The 22,060-nt window shown below is 38.8% G+C and overlaps 2 protein-coding genes and 1 pseudogene across 2 annotated transcripts; 1 reads left to right on the top strand and 2 right to left on the bottom strand.

Annotated features, from left to right (window-relative positions):
- Window positions 1-1,868, bottom strand: part of LOC136702028 (plasminogen-like) — a 34,185-nt pseudogene extending 32,317 nt beyond the window's left edge.
- LOC136702029 (solute carrier family 22 member 3-like) lies at window positions 1,589-8,486 on the top strand. Its single transcript, XM_066676848.1, has 6 exons — window positions 1,589-1,741; window positions 2,877-2,977; window positions 3,244-3,458; window positions 3,630-3,738; window positions 8,224-8,284; window positions 8,373-8,486. The coding sequence occupies exons 1-6, from the start codon at window positions 1,589-1,591 to the stop codon at window positions 8,484-8,486; spliced, it is 753 nt and encodes a 250-aa protein (XP_066532945.1).
- Window positions 8,487-10,052: 1,566 nt separating this feature from the next.
- LOC136702100 (plasminogen-like) lies at window positions 10,053-21,510 on the bottom strand. The gene is made up of 20 exons (XM_066676984.1): window positions 21,409-21,510; window positions 21,136-21,165; window positions 20,554-20,680; window positions 20,153-20,259; window positions 18,697-18,811; window positions 18,452-18,591; window positions 18,252-18,372; window positions 17,854-17,972; window positions 17,610-17,772; window positions 17,333-17,457; window positions 17,019-17,175; window positions 15,820-16,025; window positions 15,230-15,375; window positions 15,040-15,133; window positions 14,745-14,868; window positions 14,242-14,316; window positions 13,997-14,137; window positions 12,987-13,093; window positions 11,226-11,371; window positions 10,053-10,581 (listed from the first exon to the last, which is right to left on the bottom strand). The coding sequence occupies exons 1-20, from the start codon at window positions 21,455-21,457 to the stop codon at window positions 10,417-10,419; spliced, it is 2,457 nt and encodes an 818-aa protein (XP_066533081.1). The 5' UTR covers window positions 21,458-21,510; the 3' UTR covers window positions 10,053-10,416.
- Between the last annotated feature and the right edge of the window lie 550 nt (window positions 21,511-22,060).

Here is a 22,060-nt window from a genome sequence, read left to right on the forward strand (position 1 = left end):
GAGCAATTATTACACTCATACTACAATCGGACAAACAACGACACAATAAAGTGCACGTGAAATACCAAGGACACAGAGGTTTCTTTATGTTTAGTTATGTTTTCTGCAGTCTGGACCTAAATAAGAGTTAATGTAGATTTTACATCTTATTTACGCACTGTAAGTAGGAATCCATGAGTCCATCTGCAGGAGATCAAATACAATACTAAAGCCATGAACCTTTGGATAATTACACAGACTGCAGTGTACTATTCATTCATTCATGATCTGTAACTGCTTATCCAATTCAGGGTCCCGGTGGGTCCAGAGCCTACCTGGAATCATTGGGCGCAAGGTAGGAAAACACCCTTGAGGGGGCACCAGTCCTTCACAGGGCAACACACACACTCACACATTCACATACATACTCACGGACACCTTTGAGTCGCCAATCCAACTACCAACGTGTGTTTTTGGACTGTAGGAGGAAAGTGGAGGAAACCCACGCAGACACAGAGAGAACACACCACACTCCTCACAGACAGTCACCTGGAGGAAAACCCACGCAGACACAGGGAAAACACACCACACTCCTCATAGACAGTCACCCGGAGGAAACCCCCGCAGACACAGGGAGAACACACCACACTCCTCACAGACAGTCACCCGGAGCAGGACTTGAACCAGGTCTTTGGAACTGTGTGACTGTGACTCTACCTACTGTGCACCCGTGTAACCGCTAAAAGCTAATTTATATACAGAAAAATTATAAAGATATAATAAAAATTATATAGTATATATAATAAAAATATAAAGCTAGCTGTGGCCTATGAACTGGAAGTACAAACCTTAAGGGACACAGATGCCATTAAAAGACTCAGTCTAGAACAGCAAACCATGTGCAATGAATCATGGTTCATACGACCTCACATGGTTTCACATAATGGTAAAAACTGTAATGTGTATGATTGCTCATTTTGGTTTTGAGATCTAAGTCTCAATGAGTCACCCCTTCCCACCATGCCACCCAGATAGTTTTCAATAGTATAATAATCAGATTCACATATATATAATGTGACTGCGACCCTGAACTGGATAAGTGCTTACAGATAATGAATGAATGAATGATGAATGAATATAGTGTGTGTGTGTGTGTGTGTGTGTGTGTGTGTGTGTGTGTGTGTGTGTGTGTGTGTGTGTGTGTGTAAAACTCTAATGCATGTTATATTTATTCAACATTTAAAAATGATGGTGAAAATGTGAAATGTGTAAACATTGTTATCTCTTACCTGCACTCACAGTCTGCTCTGTCAATAAACCTGTTGATGACAGAAGTATTAATATACAGTGTGCACTCAAAAGGTATTTCAGCCTATAAATTTGTGCTGAAAACCTTTACAAAAGAAGGAGGAAATAAGTTTTGAATTGAACTTAATAGCCATTCATTGTGGATTATTCTGCTTTGATTGAATTATTTGAGACAATGTAAAACATAGCATTTTTTCTAAATGAAAAGAATGAAGGTTATGATGGTGAGATATTCTGTTGATATTGAAGCTCACCTGCACAAAGGATAATGCAGAGCAAAAGCTGAGTTTTGCAGGCGTCCATGTTGCAGCACCGAGGGTGCAGCGCTGCGATGATCTTGCTGCAGGTCCTGAGTCTTTTAGGCCATGTCAATAAAACAAATAGGTCTCACTCATCAGGCAATCATTGTCCTAACAAGGACATAGAGCAGAGGTCACACTGTGTTTACCAGAGGGTTTGAACCCATAATCTTCATCTGGGATCCTACAAACCTTGTTTATTTGTCAATATCATAAGTGCATTCTGGCTGGCGCCTTGGTGGTTTTGAGGAGTTTACTATTTCCAGCATTGGGAATGGATCTCAGCCTTAAATCTGTTGTCATTGCTGAGAAACCAAAATAATAAAAGTCACAGTCACAATCATAACATTCACAAAATACGAACAAATGTGGTTGAACCTGAAATGTTGTTAAATGACTGTTTGCGAAACTTACCACAAAAATATGTCCTCCTCCAGGTTTAAGTGTCTCAAATCAATATGTTAATAATCAACCTTATTCAAACGAAATTTACCAAACAATCATGTTTTGCAAGTGTGGACATACTGCACCAGCAGAGTTAGAGCAAGGAGTGAGTCACTGTTGAGTAACATTAGAATAGCATTAACAATCTATAAAAATGTCTTAATTTTAACAACACACTCAAGTAAACCCTTTCAGTAAAGTTTTATTATGTTTGTTACAGTCATGCTTTAAAACTGCTTTAAGGATTATGGATCAGTCCTGTGTGAGAGTTTCAAATCACTTACTGTAACTGAAATTATGTAAGAACAAAATTCTGGGAGTAGGACAATGGCCAAACTCCTCCCTTCAGCCCTAGGAATCAAAGCCATATTAGACAAACTCGCTCTCACTTTCACCTCGTCTCCACCCTTCGTTTTGTATTCATCTGCCCAACAAGGGGGTTTGGCTTTATACACATTCCAAAACCGCCCTGAACTCCTGCTCACAAATATATCTGAGTTCACCTTTTGAAAAGCAAAACTCAAAAAGTGTTAGCAAACTTTACCCATCTAGTAAGTCATATTCTTCTTAATATTATTATTATTCCCACGTTTTGTGACTCTCTAACACCGCCCACATTTTTCTAGATTATGACTCCAACTGTTCCAACTGTCATTCATGCGTCTCATTGAACGGAGGGCTTGTATACCAAGGCAGTAGTCAAAATATATTTTGTGGGGGTGGGGGGACAGACATTTGGCATGTAACAGTGCCGCTCCCTGCAGCACCACTGTCACATCCATAATGATAATTGCACTTTCTTTAGTATATGTATTTATTGACATGTATTGACTCATTTTCTCACAGACGCTGAAGGATGATAATGCAGACTCTACTATTGGCTTCTTCATGGACTTGATCAGAACCACCAACATGAGGAAGCAAACCCTCATCCTCAGCTTCAACTGGTCAGTATGAGATCCGCAAACACATTTATTTTTACATACTGCTCACTGTATTTCAGCTCCACCTGCTGTTTCAGAGGCACATTTGCAGACTGTAGCCCTTGTGTTGCAGTGCAGTGTATCAGTATCCTATGACCCCTCAGTAGATGGTCAGTTGAGCGGATATTATCTGAGTGGTGGATCACTCTTGGTGCCACAGTTGCTGATCTTTCTGTGGTTAGAGGTTTCTAACAAAGTGGCCAGTAAATGTACATCTCCCTTTCCTCCAGGTTCACTAGCGCGGTGGTCTATCAGGGTCTGATTATGTGTTTAGGAATACTGGGAGGAAATGTCTACCTTGACTTCCTCATCTCTGGAATAGTGGAGTTTCCTGCTGCTTTCCTCATTCTCTTCACCATCGAGCGCATTGGCAGACGCCTTCCGTTCTCAGCGGCCAACATAGTGTCCGGAGCCGCCTGCCTTATAACTGCCTTCATCCCTGAGAGTAAGTGCTACTCACCAGAATGTAGCTAGGGTTCAGCTCCACTGAGATCCCAGCTTCTTTTCTTACAATGGAATGGCAAATGACACAGATATTAATATAATAAAAGAGGTACGGAGAGTTTGGGTAGTGTCCTCCAATCTTGACTTTTGATGTGCATTTATTTCTGTGCAGGTGTCTTATGGTTGAAAACCACAGTGGCGTGTATTGGCCGAATGGGCATCACTATGGCCTTTGAAATGGTGGTGTTTGTGAATACTGAACTGTACCCCACCTTCATCAGGTACAGTCTCTGCATCATTCCTCTATTTAACTAAAGAGACACACATTCCATTTATAATTTAGAAATAAAAAAATATTACAAAGTAATTGAGTTCATGATACACGGTTTATTGGACAAAATATTCTTGTGCTGATAAAGTGATGTACTTTGCTTATATTGTAGCCACTCATTTGTATTAATCACTACTTCTTTATTCGTTCATCCATTATCCAGAACAGGGTCGGGGTGGGTCCAGAATCATTGAGCACATGGCAGGAACACACCCTGAAAGGAGTGCCAGTCCTTCACGGGGCAACACACACTAACACATTCCCACACACTGACACCTAGAACCTCTTTTGAGTCACCAATCCACCTACCAACATGTGTTTTTGGACTGTGGGAGGGAACCGGAGTTCTCTAAAACTCTTCGCACTCTGAACTCAGAACTCTGAGTTCTAGACTACACCTCTCCAGGACATAGTTTTAATGGAATACTGCCTAAACTATACATTGTGTCAACACAAACCCATAGTGAAATGAACTCTTCAGACCCTCCTCTTTCTGAAAACATGCAGTTTTATATCGAACAAGCATAACTGCACATGCAGGAGTCTCTTAAACTATAGGCGTGACACACCATATGGTGTAATTCATTCACATTGAAAAAGGATGAACATAGTTTTAATTTAACGTGGACAACTTTGTAGAACAAATGCTTTCAGGGAATTTCTTATCAAATGATCTGATGTACATTCATGTTTTGTAATTATACAGCTGCAAATGCAATGCAGATTCAGTTATATATAGCAGAAACCACATAAAATCCTTATATTACCCACAAACCTGATTACATCTATAGGACTTGATGATTCTCTTACATCATTTTCCAAAATAAGCAAGTGTAACAAATGTGGAGGAACAGTTTCAGTGTCCATTATTAAAAATGACCATTCATTGCCCCAAAACACTATTTGTAGTGTCAGAGCAATGCAATATTTATCCAGCCAAAATAATAACTCTGCTCTCAGTGTTTAGCTGTAATATTTACAAAACTGAAGCCATTATCTCTTTCCATAAAAAGCTTCCCTTTGCTAAAGTTTTCAAAGCAGGTAAAAATGGCTGTACTGTCAATGGTGTTGTCACACTCACGTCCCGTTTAGTCTGTTTTCCTTTCTCAGCACATGGCTTTGTTTTGTTTATGTTCATGCCCCGCCTTTGTTCCGCCTCCTCGTCTTTTCCCTTGTGATCCGTTTCAGGTGTATCTCGTTTGTTATCGTATTTAAGTCCCCTTCCCTCACTTCCTGGTGTCGTTCATTGTTCCTTGTTCGTTGTTCTCTGTTTCGATTGTTCTCTGTTTCGATTGTTCTCTGTTTCGATTGTTCTCTGTTCTTCTTGTTCTTCGTACGGTTCATGTGTTCTTCGTGTTATTCGTACGTTTGCAGCCCATGTTATTCTCGTGCTCGTTTCATGCCCCAGTCGAGTTGTGTTTGTTTCGTTTAGTTTGTTAAATAAAGTCAGAAGTCCTGCCAGATGCTCCAGAGGTTAAAAGAAATTGGTGGAGATATAATATTATAGTTATTCCAATTAATATAGGCTCTGTACACTGGGTGGCTGCTGTTCTCAATTTAACAAAAACATCAGACAAGAAAAACATTATTGTGAAGGTAAAAATCTTATGAACATGAAATTGTTAAAGTTCTTGCTAAAACACAAAAATGTACGGCTGTCCAATATTTGGCATTACATGGAAGAATTATAGATGTGTTTTCTCGATATGAATTTTATCACAAGTGCCCTCAGTTTTGAAAACAACTTTATGGTAGCAACTGTGGTCTATATGTATGCTTCTTTATAAAATCAGTGTTATTCAATATTCCACTCCATTTTGCAATAACCGAATGAGAGATTATCTGTTGTATGAACTTCTCCATCAAAACATATTACAGTGAATTTCTAAGTACCTCCGGAATGAAGTTTGATTTCTTAAAATCCAAGAAATGCATAAATGTCCTGATATTTCTTTGATCTTCTGTTAGACCTTTATCATAATTATATTTAGTAAACCAATCAAACATAAGGACACATGGAAAATATGAAGTATTATAAATTACATCACAAAACAGATAAAATGATGTATGTCAATTTTCATGACTTGTCATATGATGTTTATTACATGATGAACAATAAAATGTTTTATTTTTGTCCATGTACAGAGAAATAAGTTTGTTTTTAATTGTTAAGATGTTTGTATGCAGACTATTGAATTGATTATTTGATAATATTAGTATCTCTCTCTCTCTCATTATAGCCCAATTTACAGCACATTTCATGATGCATGAAATAGCTTTTTTACACCAATAGTGTGAAAGTGAAATGATAAAATGGTATGATATGATTTTGATTATTCATTCATTCATACATTATCTGTAAGCCCTTATCCAGTTCAGGGTCGCGGTGGGTCCAGAGCCTACCTGGAATCATTGGGCGCAAGGCGGGAATACACCCTGGAGGGGGCGCCAGTCCTTCACAGGGCAACACACACTCACACACATTCACTCACACCTACGGACAATTTTTAAGTCGCCAATCCACCTACCAACGTGTGTTTTTGGACTGTGGAAGGAAACCGGAACACTCAGAGGAAACCCAAGCGGACACAGGGAGAACACACCAAACTGGAAAGCCCCTGGAGCTGTGTGACTGCGACATTACCTGCTGCGCCACCGTAATGCCTGATTTTGATTATGTTATATAATATTATATTGTATTGTATTATATCAATTAATTAATTGATTCATTGTCTGTAAGAACTTATCCAGTTCAGAGTTGCAGTGTGTCCAGAGCCTAACCGGAAACACAGGTTGCAAGGTGGGAACACACCCTGGAGGGGGCGCCAGTCCTTCACAAGTCGACACACACTCACACCTACGGGCACGTTTGAATTGCCAGTCCACCTACCAAGGTGTGTTTTTGGACCTTGGGTGGAAACCGGAGCAACCGGAGGAAACCTAAGTGGACACAGGGAGAACAAACCACACAACTCCTCACAGACATCCAGGGCTCAAACCAAGAAAAAAAAAACACTCATTTTACTATAGGTTTGTGTTGACACAATGTATAGTTTAGGCAGTATTCCATTAAAACTATGTCCATCACTTATATATGTGAATGAATTACACCATATGGTGTGTCACGCCTATAGTATAAGAGACTCCTGCATGTGCAGTGACACTTGTTTAAATGTATAAAAGGTATTGTTTAGGCCGTATTACAGTAAAACTTTGTCCATTCTTCATTGATGTGAATGTAGTTGGCCGTAATGTGTGTGGTGCCCATATTACCCTATACATGAATATATGTTGGGCATCAAACTATGAAGATACTTAGAACATTTTAAAATATAAAATATTTAAATCCATGTACATAATCCTTTATGTAGTTTTATCATTCTGTATACTCCCCCTTGTCCTAAGTGTAAAAAAAACCTTCCTTAATTAAGAATAAAAATAATAATAATAATAATATAATAATAATGTAAGTAATAGAAACATGCAGAAAAATTTCTGAATTGATTTTATTAATTCATTTCCCACATCCGCACGGATTGCATAGATAAAGTGTGTGTGCGTGTGTGTGTGTGTGTGTGTGTGTGTATTATAAACAATTACAATTTTTTGTACCAAGTCAACTGCTTTAATGTACTTTTGTCTGTGTATATATATATATATATATATATATATATATATATATATATATATATATATATACTATAGTATATATACTAAATATATAGTAAAATATATAGTAAAAATTTGTAAAGATTTTCAGGTTAAAAAAATCATTAAATTTTTTTTTTGTCATAAGATGACACAAGGATGCCTGTCTTTTATTTTGAAATGGAAATACAGTAGAAATGCAAAAAAAAAAAGCTATTTCCGGTGACATATTGTTGCTTATTGTTGCTGACTGAACGGAGCTCCAAAGTACGATTTACAAAACAATTCAGATACACATCCGGGACACCAAGGATGAGCAATCGATTCATTTAGATTTTCTCTTTCACCTTAAATGATGCAGTAGTTGCATTCTGTCGCCGCTAGATGGAGACAAATACGAACACAACTTCCATACCGTGGAAAAACTATACGTTTAGCTTTCTTCCGCGGATATTATATTTCTTTTCAAAGTGTCTCAAAAATCTGAAAGTCTCACTAAAGACTACAATAACAGACTATTGATATCCTGAAGATGAAGAAATTTTACTGTAGAGATTATTTGTAATGTTAATTGTAAAGGTTAATTTACATTGTACAACCCATGTTTATAAGTATTTTTTTCAGTTTTATTTGTATAAGCTCCATTTCTTAGTGCTGTTCAAATGAAAGTCAAATGTACATATATTTAAAAAGACAAAGGCTTTAATGGGGTGTTCTAATTTTCACATGATTGTATCCCCACAGTTTATGTTTTCACATTCTGTTATATCACATGCTGTGTTCACAGGGCCATTACAAAAATTTTCTTCATCTTCAGGATATCAATAGTCTGTTATATTGTGTCTTTGGTGAGACTTTCAGATAATATCCGCGGAAGGAAGCTAAACGTGTAGTTTTTCCACGGTATGGAAGTTGTGTTCGTATGTCGCCATCTAGCGGCGACAGAATGCAACTAGTGCAGTATTTAAGGTGAAACAGAAAATTGGAATGGATCGATTGCTCATCCTTGGTGTCCCGGATGTGTATCTGAACGTCGTCTACCGAATTTGAGTACCTTCGAAATATATTGTTTGAATTTATTTTAGCTTGAACTTTTTTTTTGTTTCTTGTTCTATTCAAGAGCAATTATATTCAGATGCATAATTTCAGTGCAAAAAAAAAATCAGTGCTACAAATTCAAAGGTGGTAATATTTCAAAGTCTGATGAGACAGATGTAGACCTGCTGCTCTCAGCCGAAATCAAACCCCTGTAGGAGGAACTGTGACTCCATTGGCTGCAGCACTGCATGACGGTCATCTATCTCTGGCTGCTGATTGGCGAAATAAAAGTGACGATCCATAAAGCGCGTTCTCGTTAGGAGTTGTGGAGTGTCTCTCCCTCCTCACTCCGGCTGAGAGCTGTGGAGCTTCTCAAACAAATCATTTTTCTTAACAGTCTAACCTTCAAAGTGCGGAATAAAACGCGTACCGAATCGGTTAAGAGCAGCACGGGGTTTTTATGGTCAGAATACTGGACGGTTGGCGATACAAATTACGTCCCCTCGCGCTGTGAAGTCTTCATATAGTGTCTTCAGTGAGTTTTTCAGATTTTTGAGACACTTCAGGATCTTAATCAGCAAAATCTTCAGGGTATCAATAGTCTGTTATATTGTGTCTTTAGTGAGCCTTTCAGATTTTTGAGACACTTCAATAATAAAGAGATAATATCCGCGGAAGGAAGCTAAACGTGTAGTTTTTCCCACGGTATGGAAGTTGTGTTCGTATTTTGCCACCTAGCGGCGACAGAATGCAACTACTGCACCTGGATGTTGGTTCGATTGGAGACAGAATCGATTGCTTATCCTTGGTATCCCGGATGTGTACTCTTAATTTTTTAATTCGTATTTTGGCATCTGAATTTGGCCTATCGAATTTGAGCAACTTCAAAATATACTGTTTGAATTTTTAAAGTTATATTTTAAATCTGAATTTATTAACCTTAAATAACAGTGAAAACGTGTTTTTAAATTCAAGAGCAATTATATTCAGATGCGTAATTGTGAAGCAAAATATTCAGAGGTGGAAATCTGAAGACTTAAATTCAAAAGCAGCAAAATTCAGATAATTTCAGTGCAAAAAAATTCAGTGATACAAATTCAAAGTTGGTAATATTTCAAAGTCTGATGAGACAGGTTTGCTTCCATAAAAGACTCCTTTTTTAAAATAATGTCTACCACGTTTTGGAATATGGTGTCTATTATTCTGATGCAGAAACAAACAATGATGCATGACCTATTAAAAAGCTTGAATAACTTTAAAAGATGAACCTTGAAGTGTAAGTACAAGTCAGTACAAAAGAATAAGCAGAAGTGCTGCTCGCTAACATCTTTCCCACCAGTTCTTTCTTCTGTAGCATGTAAATCTGTTTCCAGAACAGCCGCACCCCCCTACAAGGATTATATGGAGGATCTTTATTTTATATTCTATTGTGTGTTGATAGGTGTAAAGTTTGTATTCTGTGGACTATGTATTGTTCAAGTGGAGTGTTTGTGATAGTTATAAAATTACAAATATGAACATTGACCCGTTTTTGTGATGCATTCAGAGCGAATAAAAACATTGCAGAAGATAAGTGTTTCTTCATGTTTAATTGCTTCTTCTCTTGGGAAATTCACTAGAAATATCATTGTTGTTACTGTCATTAACCAGAATGCAGATTTTAGACATCATTATCATCATTAGATTTTAAAAAATAAACTACAGAGAAACAGAGTGGATTGCTCTTCTTACAGAAGACTAGGGTTCAGTTCTCTGCTTAGACAAGTACACCATGCCACTCCAGCAAGGGTCCTCAGGCAAGACTCTTAACACTACATTAGCCTACATGTGTAAAATGAGGAGAAACATGAACCACCCTGGATAACATTGTCTGCCAAATTCCGTGAAGGTATCAAACAGTTCACTAAAGGGGAAACATCGATGTCTGGGTGTCAGTGTGCACTCAACGACCTGCTTTAATCGATTTATCAATCCAGTCAACAAACTTGGAGACTCTGGCGTATACTCCAGGCTTCATGGCGTTAGCACAACCAAGTCCCCAAGAAGTTACCCCCTGTAGAACAAATGTGTTCTGAGAGGAACATACCAAGGGACCTCCACTGTCGCCCTTTGACAAAGAGAGACAAAAAGAGAGGTGTTAAATATGAATCATAGTTTCATACATTTAAATAAATGAAATACTGAAATATTTATTATATTTTATTTCAGTGTATGTTTTGTATAAACATGGGCACAGTGTCATTAATGTGTAGCACTGTCTCATAATGCACCAAAGGCTCTGTGTGTACTAGTCACTCAGCCACAGACAGTCCACCCACTGGTTGATAGAGAGACTGATACCTTCAGTGCACTAATCTGAACTCACTGTCAGGATTCTGCCAACTGCATCCTGATTGGCTGCTTGTTCCTCCGCATATACACACTTCCATGTATTGTTTGTATTGGCTCTGCTACTGGTCCAGTGTGAAAGACTGCCTCCACACATCATGTCAAAACAGCAGATTGTCCTGATTGGTCCATTTATGCGTTAGTCAAATTTCTTTTCCTGCATTAGTACGGGTTTCTTGGTCACATTAAGTGCCACAGACCAGGGACGGGGCATTTTGTTTGTTGAAGTGAGTTTGTAGGTGAGTGAGTGAAAGAGTGTTTGAGTTGCTAGATGTGAGACTGAATCAGTGGATGAGTGTGAGCACATGAGAGTGAGCGAAGTAGATATATAGTTATCATTATTATTATTATTTAAATACTTACCTGACAGCTGTCGGTTCCTCCCTCTATGTTTCCTGCACACATCTCATGGTCCTGCACCCGGTTGTTCAGGTACGCTGGACGGTTACATACTTTGTTTTCAATAACTGGAAATCCAGTCTCCTTCAAAATACCTGACCCACCCGTTCCTGAAAAACACATCAACAGAGAAAAGAAAATAAGAGCAACACAGAAAGAGAGAAAGAGTAACTAATATTAGATTCATAGAAAACATTAAATCTCATGAATAAAGGAGTAAAAAAGCATTCTTTGTGCCAAAATTCACAACCCTAAAGAACATTTTTAAGAACAATTCTCTAAATATATATTTTGTAAACTTGTAAATATTATAAACAACATACACGATTGTAATCAAAAAACACTTTTAGAAAATTCAGAACATGTTTTACCATCTGCTTCTCTCCAGACTGTTTGTGTGCTGAAAACTAGTCTAAATGTTTTACGAAACCCTGGTCTCAGTAAACAAACTGACTCTACATTTGGGGGACTGCAAACTGCATGAAAAAAAGTGCTAAAAAACGAAATAACTAGTTACAAACAAGTTTCTGTGGTAATTGAAACAGCAAATGAATACAAAGCACTTTAACTTCAGCCATGTACAAATAACATACTTTTTCCCCTCAAACATACATTCCACCTTAAACTACTATGAGCTTCTCAATAAACCAAAGAGAACTGCACTTCCCCACAATCACTGATATTGCCTTTAAAGTAGATATTAAAGTAGGTATGCACCAATCATTAGGACCTTGGAGTAGCCAATATCGATATTAATAACTGATATTTTTTTCTTTTTAAAATTTAAGCAAATTCATACAAAACTAATTATTTTTATCATGGTTTATTATAGGACAAGCCTTTTCTTCAGCATTTGTACATTTCTGTACTTTTTAATCTGATGTTTTAAGTATATTAGTTGTAGTTCATTTATATTTTTATCAAAGATTTACTGCTAGTTCCACATGAATGGTTTCTAGAGGGGCGCTAATTAGTGCAGCACCGGGTTTGATTTAGAAAGCGAGGGAGAGAGTGGCATAAAACTGTTCAGAGCAAAGGAGAGACTGTGTTTGAGCGAGTGTTCATAATCATTTATCATCAATAAATTCTTACTCTGAATGACCCTATATCTATTTACGTGTGTTTTATATAAGAAGGGCTCCTGCACTGTAGTGGGTGAGAGTAGCTTTCTGTCGTTTAAACTGCCGTGTGTGTATTTGCCCCGCTATCTGTGTGTACTGAGCATTGCTGATATTTTTTATTATTTTCACCTAGTCCCAAGTGCTAGTCCCAAGCCCACATGAAGTGGGAGGGTCAGGAAGGGCATCTGGGGTAAGACCTGTGCCTGGACTAATGTGCAGATCATCAGTGGACCTAGCAACAGCTGAAACAACACTCTGTATTTTCCTTTATATTTCTCCCTAAGATCCACTTACATGTGTGAGCCATTGAAACATTCTTCAAAACTTCACTGTTAAAGGGTGAGGGTGTACTGCAGTAGAATGAACAGGTTTTATAGTAATATAAGTATATACTTTGGTTTTTGCAGCATGAATATTGTTTTAAATAAAAAAAAACAGGTGTTTTTTGCAGGTGAAACGAGGGCAGGAAAATTTTATCATCTACAAAAGGGGGGCACAGCAGAAAAAGTTTGGGAACCACTACTACCACTACCACATTAGTTATGAATGACAAAAACATATAAATAAAGGCCTACATATAGCCATAGGTTCTTATGTAACATACCTTGTGTTTCTCCCCATCCTGTCACATAGCACTCAGTTCCACTTGGGACAATGTAGTCTTTCTCAGGCAAACATGCTGGCAGCACCTTGTCATTTATCAGTGCAGGCCTGAGGTAAGAGAGAGAGTCTTTATTGTTGATTTGCAAAACAGGGATTTTTTAAATCAAAGTTATAATTCGGACATTTTCTACAATCTGAGATCAACTGGATGGCAAGGAGTTTGAAATATTTTGTCGAGATTCTTCAGTGTTCAGTGAACTTTTGCTAATCCCTGACTTACAAAAAAAAATCACCTAATATCTAAAAAATATTACATCAGCTTTCTGTGTTTCACAATGGTTTTTATCACTATGTATGAAAACTCCATGGTGTTTTTATTATTGAATGCACTGTGGTGGTTTGTGAGCAAACGTGCTCACAGTCAGAAATAAAAATGCCACCATGTTTATGACCACAGTTGACTGATGATTTGCTCTAGTGGTAAGTAATTTTAGTAAAATTTTTATATGCCTTTTACGTTACTTTGAACTCCAAGATAAAGCTCTCCACAAATACTGTACAGTATGTAGATAAAGAGGAAACTTTATGAATCTAGTGGTTACTGGTGGTATTTATACATGAGGTGACCAAAGAAATAAAACTCTTCCATGTTAGATAACACTGTCAAGTTAGATTCCTGATTAATTTGTACAGTGCGGCGTGCCAGTTTTCTAGATGCTTAGCTCTTAATTTGTCCAGTAAACACCTTAGAAGTTATCACAACAATTGCTCCCTCCTGAGAGATTTGGCAGAAATCGCCACTGACCACTTTCTTTGTATAATCCTGTTTGTCAGATATGACTGTGGGAAATAACTCTATTGTGTATGAGGAATAGCAGAAGTAGCACCTTTTTAATGTTTTAATGAGTTATCAGTTACACTGAGCAATGTTCTTTTAGCCTCAACAATCAAGATTAAATTCCAACAATTAATGTCCTACAGTGAAGACCATCCTATGACATGCATTCTCACCGGTCTAGCTTGAGAAGTGCGATATCTGTTCCTGTTGGTCCCATCACAATCTTTTCCAAGTCTCTGACCTGTTTGGAGGATTCAGTTGCTACCTCTGTATGGATTCCCAGAAGCACTTTGTAGGCAGAAGGTCTAGTGGAACTGGAGATAGAGGTGTTCATCATTTACACAGTTGGGGAAATATCAGCAAACTGAATTTTAGAACAATAAAACTTTCAGTGAAGAAGACACAAGCTGTGACTCACCGCTCCAGGCAGTGGGCTGCTGTCAGAACCCACTGCTTGTCGATTAATGTTCCACCACAGAAATGAACACCAGAGCTGTGAAACAAAGCCACAGTTTCTCAAAATGCTCTATATTAATTTTTAACAATTTTGCACATAGCAAATTTATTGAAAAAAAAAACATCTGATTACTGTATAATAAGTTTGTATTTATCATAATATGGCAATGGCATTTCTTGTACATATTATTGTATATTCTTGTATATATTATAAAAGAAAACAAAGTATTTGTAAGTGGCCTAATATGTGTAGCAGTGAACACACACTTAAAAATCAGCAAGCTTAACACACACACACACACACACACACACACTATAGGTATTGAGCACACACACACACACACACACACACACACACACACACTATAGGAACTGAGCACACACACACAAACACACACACACTATAGGTATTGAGCACACACACAAAAGGTGGCACACACAATGTTTAAGGTGGCAGTTTTATACCTGGTTCTAAGGCTGATCTGCCAAGGCCAGGAGTGAGGCTTAGAGACACATCCACCGACAATCCGACCAAAGCAGCGCCTTGGTTTCACTAGCGGCTGTCCACAACTCAGGTCAGTGTCTGATACTGAAACACAGTAATAAAATCGCATTTTCCAGCTTCTTTATCACTAACTGCTATAAATGGCTCAGTAACAACTTTGAAACTGAAATGTGAGTTGTGTAGTTAGAAGGTGTTCAATACAGTCTCTCATGAGGGAGAACTGCTCAGTAACTATAAAAGAGATAGACCACATACCACAGTCTGGGATTTGACAGTAGTCCCACTTCTTACTAGGGTCTGTAGTGTAACACCAAGGCCCATTGATGTCATTATCGGGATTTCTGCATTCCTAGCCAATCAGAGTCATTCGAACAAAAGCACGTTATTAATAGTGAAAACTAGTGACTGTCTAATCACCATCCCTTTAACAAACTCTGTGACCTACATTGGACTCCAAGCCCTTGTCTCGGTGTGTTAGAGGACTGAAGTTAGAAACGTGGGGGGTCTGGGCGGCCCAAGCTTGACAGGTCACTCCTGTGATGGTCTTAGATGTCGGACCCCGGTAGGTGAAGCCATTTCCTTCCTTACAGTCTTGAGTCAAAGGCATAAGTTAAACATGAAAGCACAAGTTGGATCAAAACGCGAGACACACAAGAGAGTAGGGCTTTGTTCACTTTGCTCCTGGGATTTTTTTCATATTACAGGACAAAACTGGTTTGTTTCTTAAATCAGATTTTTAGACAGTGTTCACATGGCATGTTACAAGTGGATTATTCTAATTTGTGTGGTCAGATTGTAGTTACACTAAGTACAATAAGGGTGGTAAAAACAAAGTTCATGTGAGATATAATATGATTCAGATATAAAACCACTACCAATGTGGTGTGAATCCAACTGGAAATAGGTGTTAGATTTTATGTTTTTCATTTTTGCCTCTAAGACCATGCTACATAGTCCTGTTCAAATTGGATATTGTGGAAGATCAGATCTGAGCTAGGTGTCTGCACAACAGAAGGTTTTTAGAAGAAGGTAGACCTTTCTGTGTTGCAGCTGTGGTTCGGGGCGGAGGGACAATTGATGGAGCGGCGGAAGGTCTGGTAGGAGGTCGAGAAGTCACTAAGGTGGTTTGGCTGGAACAACGGTCAATCCTGCAGTACTCCCAGCGCACTGAGGGGTCAGTGGTGTAACACCAAGGAGCTCGGTCACCATCAGGATTCCTGCACAAGTTCCTCCGCAAGTCTCTGAGAGTTGGAGAAAAGGGATTAACAATATGCTGTTTAACTTTGTGTTACAACTTTCCTTTGAACATGGTTCCCTTCTAGACACCTGCTTTATTAACTGTATAAAAACTCTATAAAATGTATAATATTAAACTGTTTTTAGTACTTTAAATAAAGTGTACAGTAAATAATATGTAGCATTTTACACTTACTAGATGTATGAGGAATACTGTGCAAATATCAGAGACCATCGTTCATGTACTGTATTTAATTTCTAGTATAAAGAAATGTTATATAAATGTTATTTCTTATTCGGAATACACAGTCATGTCCAGAAGTTTTTGGATGAAATGATTAATGTGGTGCTTTGGATAAAACCAAATTAAATCAATTTTTAATTTCTCAATTTCAAATATTTTGGTGGCATACAGAGGCAAAAACGATTCACCTCTGGACCCAGTGTATTTTCAGGAGACTAATAATAAGATAATCTACCTGCATAAGGAAGATGGAAATTAAAGGGCAAGAAATGAAAATGCTAATGCTAAAATGGAAGACTACTCTTCTTACTGTCACTAGCTCATAGTCATAGAGTTTCTCCTTATTTCAGCCACATGTCCAATCTGAACTTCATTCATTCATTCATTATCTGTAACCCTTATCCAATACAGGGTCGCGGTGGGTCCAGAGCCTACCTGGAATCATTGGGCGCAAGGCGAGAATACACCTTGGAGGGGGCGCCAGTCCTTCACAGGGTAACACACACACACACACACGGACATTTTTGAGTCGCCAATCCACTTGCAACGTGTGTTTTTGGACTGTGGGAGGAAACCGGAGCACCCGGAGGAAACCCACGCGGACACAGGGAGAACACATTAACTCCTCACAGACAGTCACCCGGAGCGAGGTCCCTGGAGCTGTGTGACTGCGACACTACCTGCTGCGCCACCGTGCCGCCTCCAATCTGAACTTGTTAAATGTAATTCAGTAAATCAGCTTGTGTTGTCTTACGCAGTGGGGTACACCTGAGGTGTCTTCTTGTGCATATGAGGCTGCATAGAGCTCCAGAACTGGCATTTCTTTCCAGTGATGGTCTCTGACGTCACTCCTCGATATGTGCTGCCATCTCCTTCATAACAGTCCTCATTCGGAGCAATAATGGGCGCATCTGAGAAGACAGCATTGCATTAGAAATGCATCATGCTTACACAGTAATGTTTATCTGGTCAATCAGCTGAGAAACACAGTCAAACACACTTTAGTGAAAGTGCTAGAGCCAGAAGACAAAAGACACAAAACACAAAAACCTGTACTGGACAACTGACCGGGATGGGGCTCATCTCCACAGATCGACACGTTACAGTACTCCCAGCGGGTGCCTGGATCAGTTGTGTAACACCAGGGTTTTCTCTCATTGTCTGGGTTTCTGCAGTAGTTCTGGTCAAGACCTCTGGAGCAGACGCACATATCAATGTTAACTATAAAACTCTTCTGGTAGAGAGTATGATTTATGCTATGCTTGCTTTGTTCTACTGTAACAATGAATTTAATACTGCATTCCAGTCCCAAATGTGGTGATTGTTTATAGAGCCATTAACTCACTTGCAGGGGTAATTGTCTGGTGTTCTCGAGTGTTTCTGAGGGACCTGAGATGCCCAGGTCTGGCAGGTTTTTCCTGATTCTGTCACAGAGACTGTGCCTCTGTAATTGTTGCCGTCTCCAGTGGTGCATGTCAGCTGAGGCACGGTGGTAGGTGGTGGAGATGCTGTGTGGAAAGAAATAGCCACATTGTATGTACAGTGTACCGTTCAACTGGTCTGAGCTAAAGTGGAGAAAAGGTGCTCACTGCAGCGAGGAATGGAGCAGAACTCCCAGCGTTTGGCTGGACTCTCTGTGAAACACCAAGGTCTGGGCTCGCCATCAGGGTTTCTGCAGTAGTTCTCTTCCAGGTACTTCTCAGGAAGGCTACACAACACAAAACAAGACACAACAACTGCATATCTGCGCTTTCTGAAAAAAAGAAGATATCTCAAAATGGCAGCTGAATGGCATTAAATGGAAAGTTAAAGTAAATACATTTAATAATGTAAACAAGCTTGGACAGTGGTAATATAGACTGTGTCCTGCTGTGATATACCTGATCTAAGCCAACAAGTTGAAATGGGGTTGGTAAAACAGACAAAAACACTAAAGTGTGCAGAGAAGGTCTACTTCACCAAGGCAGTATAAAGCCTGACTGCTTACACCGAAGGGATATATCCATGATTATGTGGTTTCTGGGAGTCCCAGCGCTGGCAGGCCAGACCGCTCTCGGTGGTGGAGACCTTGCCTCTGTATTCCTCTCCACTGCAGTGCATGCATTCCTCTGTAGATGAAGAAGAACACACATCAGAAGATGATAAATAGGTGGACTACACTGTGTAGAAATTGGGTGGTTCCTGTACCTGTACAGTCCTGGATGTCACAGTTTTCCCATCGCTTTTTTTCATCCATAGTGTAACACCAGGGCCCTCCCTTGTCTCCATCAGGGTTTCTACAGTAATTAGACTCCAGATCTGCTTTTGGATGAGTCCTTGGGGTGATGCTGTCAGGCAGAATAAAGCATATCACACACATGGTGAGGTAATCCTGCTAAAAAAAATCTGGAAAATAAATATATACAAATCCTCATTTATAACTTTACACATACTTTGGTATATGAGGGTATGTACCCTCCCACCGCTGACAAAGTATCCCCGATTTTGTCTTGGTCTTTGTCCCTCTGTAGTCAGTGCCAGTGCCAATGACACACTCCAGTAAATATGCTGAATGAGAGGAAAATGAACGTTAGAGGGGGTACGTTTTACACTCATGAGGACACTGGAGCAAAGGACACGATATATCAATATACCTTTTCAACATCATCATCATGATGTGGGCATGAGCAAGAGGCATGAAGTAAGGTAAAGTAAATCAAACGCATCATGCTACACTAATATATACATATATACAATCACCCGGAGGAAACCCACGCAAACACAGGGAGAACACACCAAACTCCTCACAGACAGTCACCCGTAGGAAACCCATGCGGCCACAAGGAGAACACACCACACTCGTCATAGACAGTCACCCGGAGGAAACCCACACAGACACAGGGAGAACACACCACACTCCTCACAGACAGTCACCCAGAGGAAACCCAAGCAGACACAGGGAGAACACACCACACTCCTCACAGACAGTCACCCGGAGGAAACCCACGCAGACACAGGGAGAACACACCACACTCCTCATAGACAGTCACCCGGAGGAAACCCACGCGGACACAAGGAGAACACACCACACTCCTCACAGACAGTCACCCGGAGCGGGACACCACCTGCTGCACCACTATGCCGCCTGAATCATATCAATACTTAATAAATAAATAATGTTCTTAATAAAATGGGGACACAACATTTTTTTCATGATGCCTTACAAGAACTTTTTTTGATTTCCTAAAACACCTTTCAGGGGAACCGCTCTCACATTATTTGCAGGTTATTATATTATCAACAGTTAGAACTGTAGATTGCCACTGTGTAGCACTGTGAATGTAACTGTAGCTCATCAGAGAAAAGAGAGGAGAGCTCTGAAGAAGTGACAGCAGACTGAAAGATGATGTTAAACCACTGTTGACAGGAACCCGGGACACTTATGCAATGCCAGACTGGCCGGGAAATGTTTAGATAACGTTCTTCACCTTTTGACTTTGTTTAGTCTTGCAGATCAAACTGCATTCTGCTTGTGGGGAGATTATATATTAACTGATGGACACAAAAGTGCAAATGGAAAGATAAAAGATAAAAATCCTTGCAATTAGTTGAACTACTGAGATGAATTTGATGAGCTCAGTCAGTGTGTTATGGTTTAGAAATGACTAATGTTCCAAATAAAAATATAAGAATGTGAACAATTATCCGAATAAAATAAAATGAAGAAGTGACGGCAGACTGAAAGATGATGTTAAACCACTGTTGACAGGAACCCGGGACACTTATGCAATGCCAGACTGGCCGGGAAATGTTTAGATAACGTTCTTCATGGTTTGATTGTTTAATGTTCCAAATAAAAATCTAAGAATGTGAACAATTATCTGAATAAAATAAAACTCAAGTCCTTACCTTTCTTCTCAAACAGGACCATACCCGTTCTGCGAAGCACTGGCTCTATCTTAGAGTTGGCTGGCACCGTTATACAGTCTCGATCTTTTTCAATGTACATAAAGGACCTGCAAGATGCATTAGAGCAGAGGAAATTGGGTTACCACCAGAGACCAGTGCTACAAACAAGGTTCAGCATGTACTTTTATATTTACAGTGACAACATTTGGAACACGCTCTTAAACACAACTTTAATCATGTACCAGAGGAGCACTTATGCAGTTTTTGGAGTCTTTTCTTAGGACTCAGATTAGTGCAGTGTTGTGTTTCTGCCAAAGCAAGGAGCCAATCCATGGTGTACCATGTGGAGGGTAGATACATTACCCACTTCACTAAGCCACTCGTTAAATACAGTACCTTACCTGCATGTGAACAGTGTCTCTGTATCGCATTTAACAGCACAGTCCTCCACTGATTTTACAGAGTACTGGCTTTTTAGCAAAGTGAGGAGCCAAGCACCATCTGTTTTAGTGTATGAGTCCAGAACATCTGTGTGGGATAAAAACAATACAGATGTGAAATCACAGAGCAATTATTACACTCATACTACAATCGGACAAACAACGACACAATAAAGTGCACGTGAAATACCAAGGACACAGAGGTTTCTTTATGTTTAGTTATGTTTTCTGCAGTTTGGACCTAAATAAGATTTTACATTTTATATATTTTTATACATTTTACATATTTTTAAGTTTATATATATATATATATATATAAATATATAATGTTAATAAAATTATATATATATTATATATATATATATATATATATATATATATATATATATATATATATATATATATATATATATATGTGTGTGTGTCTGTGTGTGTAAGACTCTAAGAATAAAAATGCATGAACGAAAATATGTATGTTATATTTATTCAGCATTTAAAAATAATGTTGAAAATGTGAAATGTGTAAACATTGTTATCTCTTACCTGCACTCACAGTCTGCTCTGTCAATAAACCTGTTGATGACAGAAGTATTAATATACAGTGTGCACTCAAAAGGTATTTCAGCCTATAAATTTGTGCTGAAAAACTTTACAAAAGAAGGAGGAAATAAGTTTTGAATTTAACTTAATTGCCATTCATTGTGGATTATTCTGCTTTGATTGAATTATTTGAGACAATGTAAAACATAGCATTTTTTCTAAATGAAAAGAATGAAGGTTATGATGGTGAGGTATTCTGTTGATATTGAAGCTCACCTGCACAAAGGATAACGCAGAGCAAAAGCTGAGTTTTGCAGGCGTCCATGTTGCAGCACCGAGGGTGCAGCGCTGCGATGATCTTACTGCAGGTCCTGAGTCTTTCAGGCCATGTCAATAAAACAAATAGGTCTCACTCATCAGTCAATCATTGTCCTAACAAGGACATAGAGCAGAGGTCACACTGTGTTTACCAGAGGGTTTGAACCCATAATCTTCATCTGGGATCCTACAAACCTTGTTTATTTGTCAATATCATAAGTGCATTCTGGCTTGCGCCTTGGTGGTTTTGAGGAGTTTACTATTTCCAGCATTGGGAATGGATCTCAGCCTTAAATCTGTTGTCATTGCTGAGAAACCAAAATAATAAAAGTCACAGTCACAATCATAACATTCACAAAATACGAATAAATGTGGTTCACCCTGAAATTTTATTAAATGACTGCTTGCGAAACTTACCACAAAAATATGTCCTCCTCCAGGTTTAAGTGTCTCAAATCAATATGTTAATAATCAACCTTATTCAAACGAAATTTACCAAACAATCATGTTTTGCAAGTGTGGACATACTGCACCAGCAGAGTTAGAGCAAGGAGTGAGTCACTGTTGAGTAACATTAGAATAGCATTAACAATCTATAAAAATGTCTTAA

Source organism: Hoplias malabaricus, chromosome 7 (genome assembly GCF_029633855.1).
Source record: "Hoplias malabaricus isolate fHopMal1 chromosome 7, fHopMal1.hap1, whole genome shotgun sequence".
NCBI classification, from domain to species: Eukaryota; Metazoa; Chordata; class Actinopteri; order Characiformes; family Erythrinidae; genus Hoplias; species Hoplias malabaricus.

Bases quoted from the DNA above. Each gene is read 5' to 3' on its own strand.
- LOC136702029 (XM_066676848.1), top strand. From the start codon at position 1,589: ATGTTGCAGCACCGAGGGTGCAGCGCTGCGATGATCTTGCTGCAGGTC. The intron at 2,978-3,243 runs GTCAGTATGAGA...CCTTTCCTCCAG, and splicing joins CTCATCCTCAGCTTCAACTG to GTTCACTAGCGCGGTGGTCT. The intron at 3,739-8,223 runs GTACAGTCTCTG...CTGTGTTCACAG, and splicing joins CTGTACCCCACCTTCATCAG to GGCCATTACAAAAATTTTCT.
- LOC136702100 (XM_066676984.1), bottom strand. From the start codon at position 21,457: ATGGACGCCTGCAAAACTCAGCTTTTGCTCTGCGTTATCCTTTGTGCA. The intron at 17,773-17,853 runs GTGAGCACCTTT...CTTTCCACACAG, and splicing joins CTGCTCCATTCCTCGCTGCA to CATCTCCACCACCTACCACC. The intron at 10,582-11,225 runs GTAAGTATTTAA...TCTTTGTCAAAG, and splicing joins GAGGAACCGACAGCTGTCAG to GGCGACAGTGGAGGTCCCTT.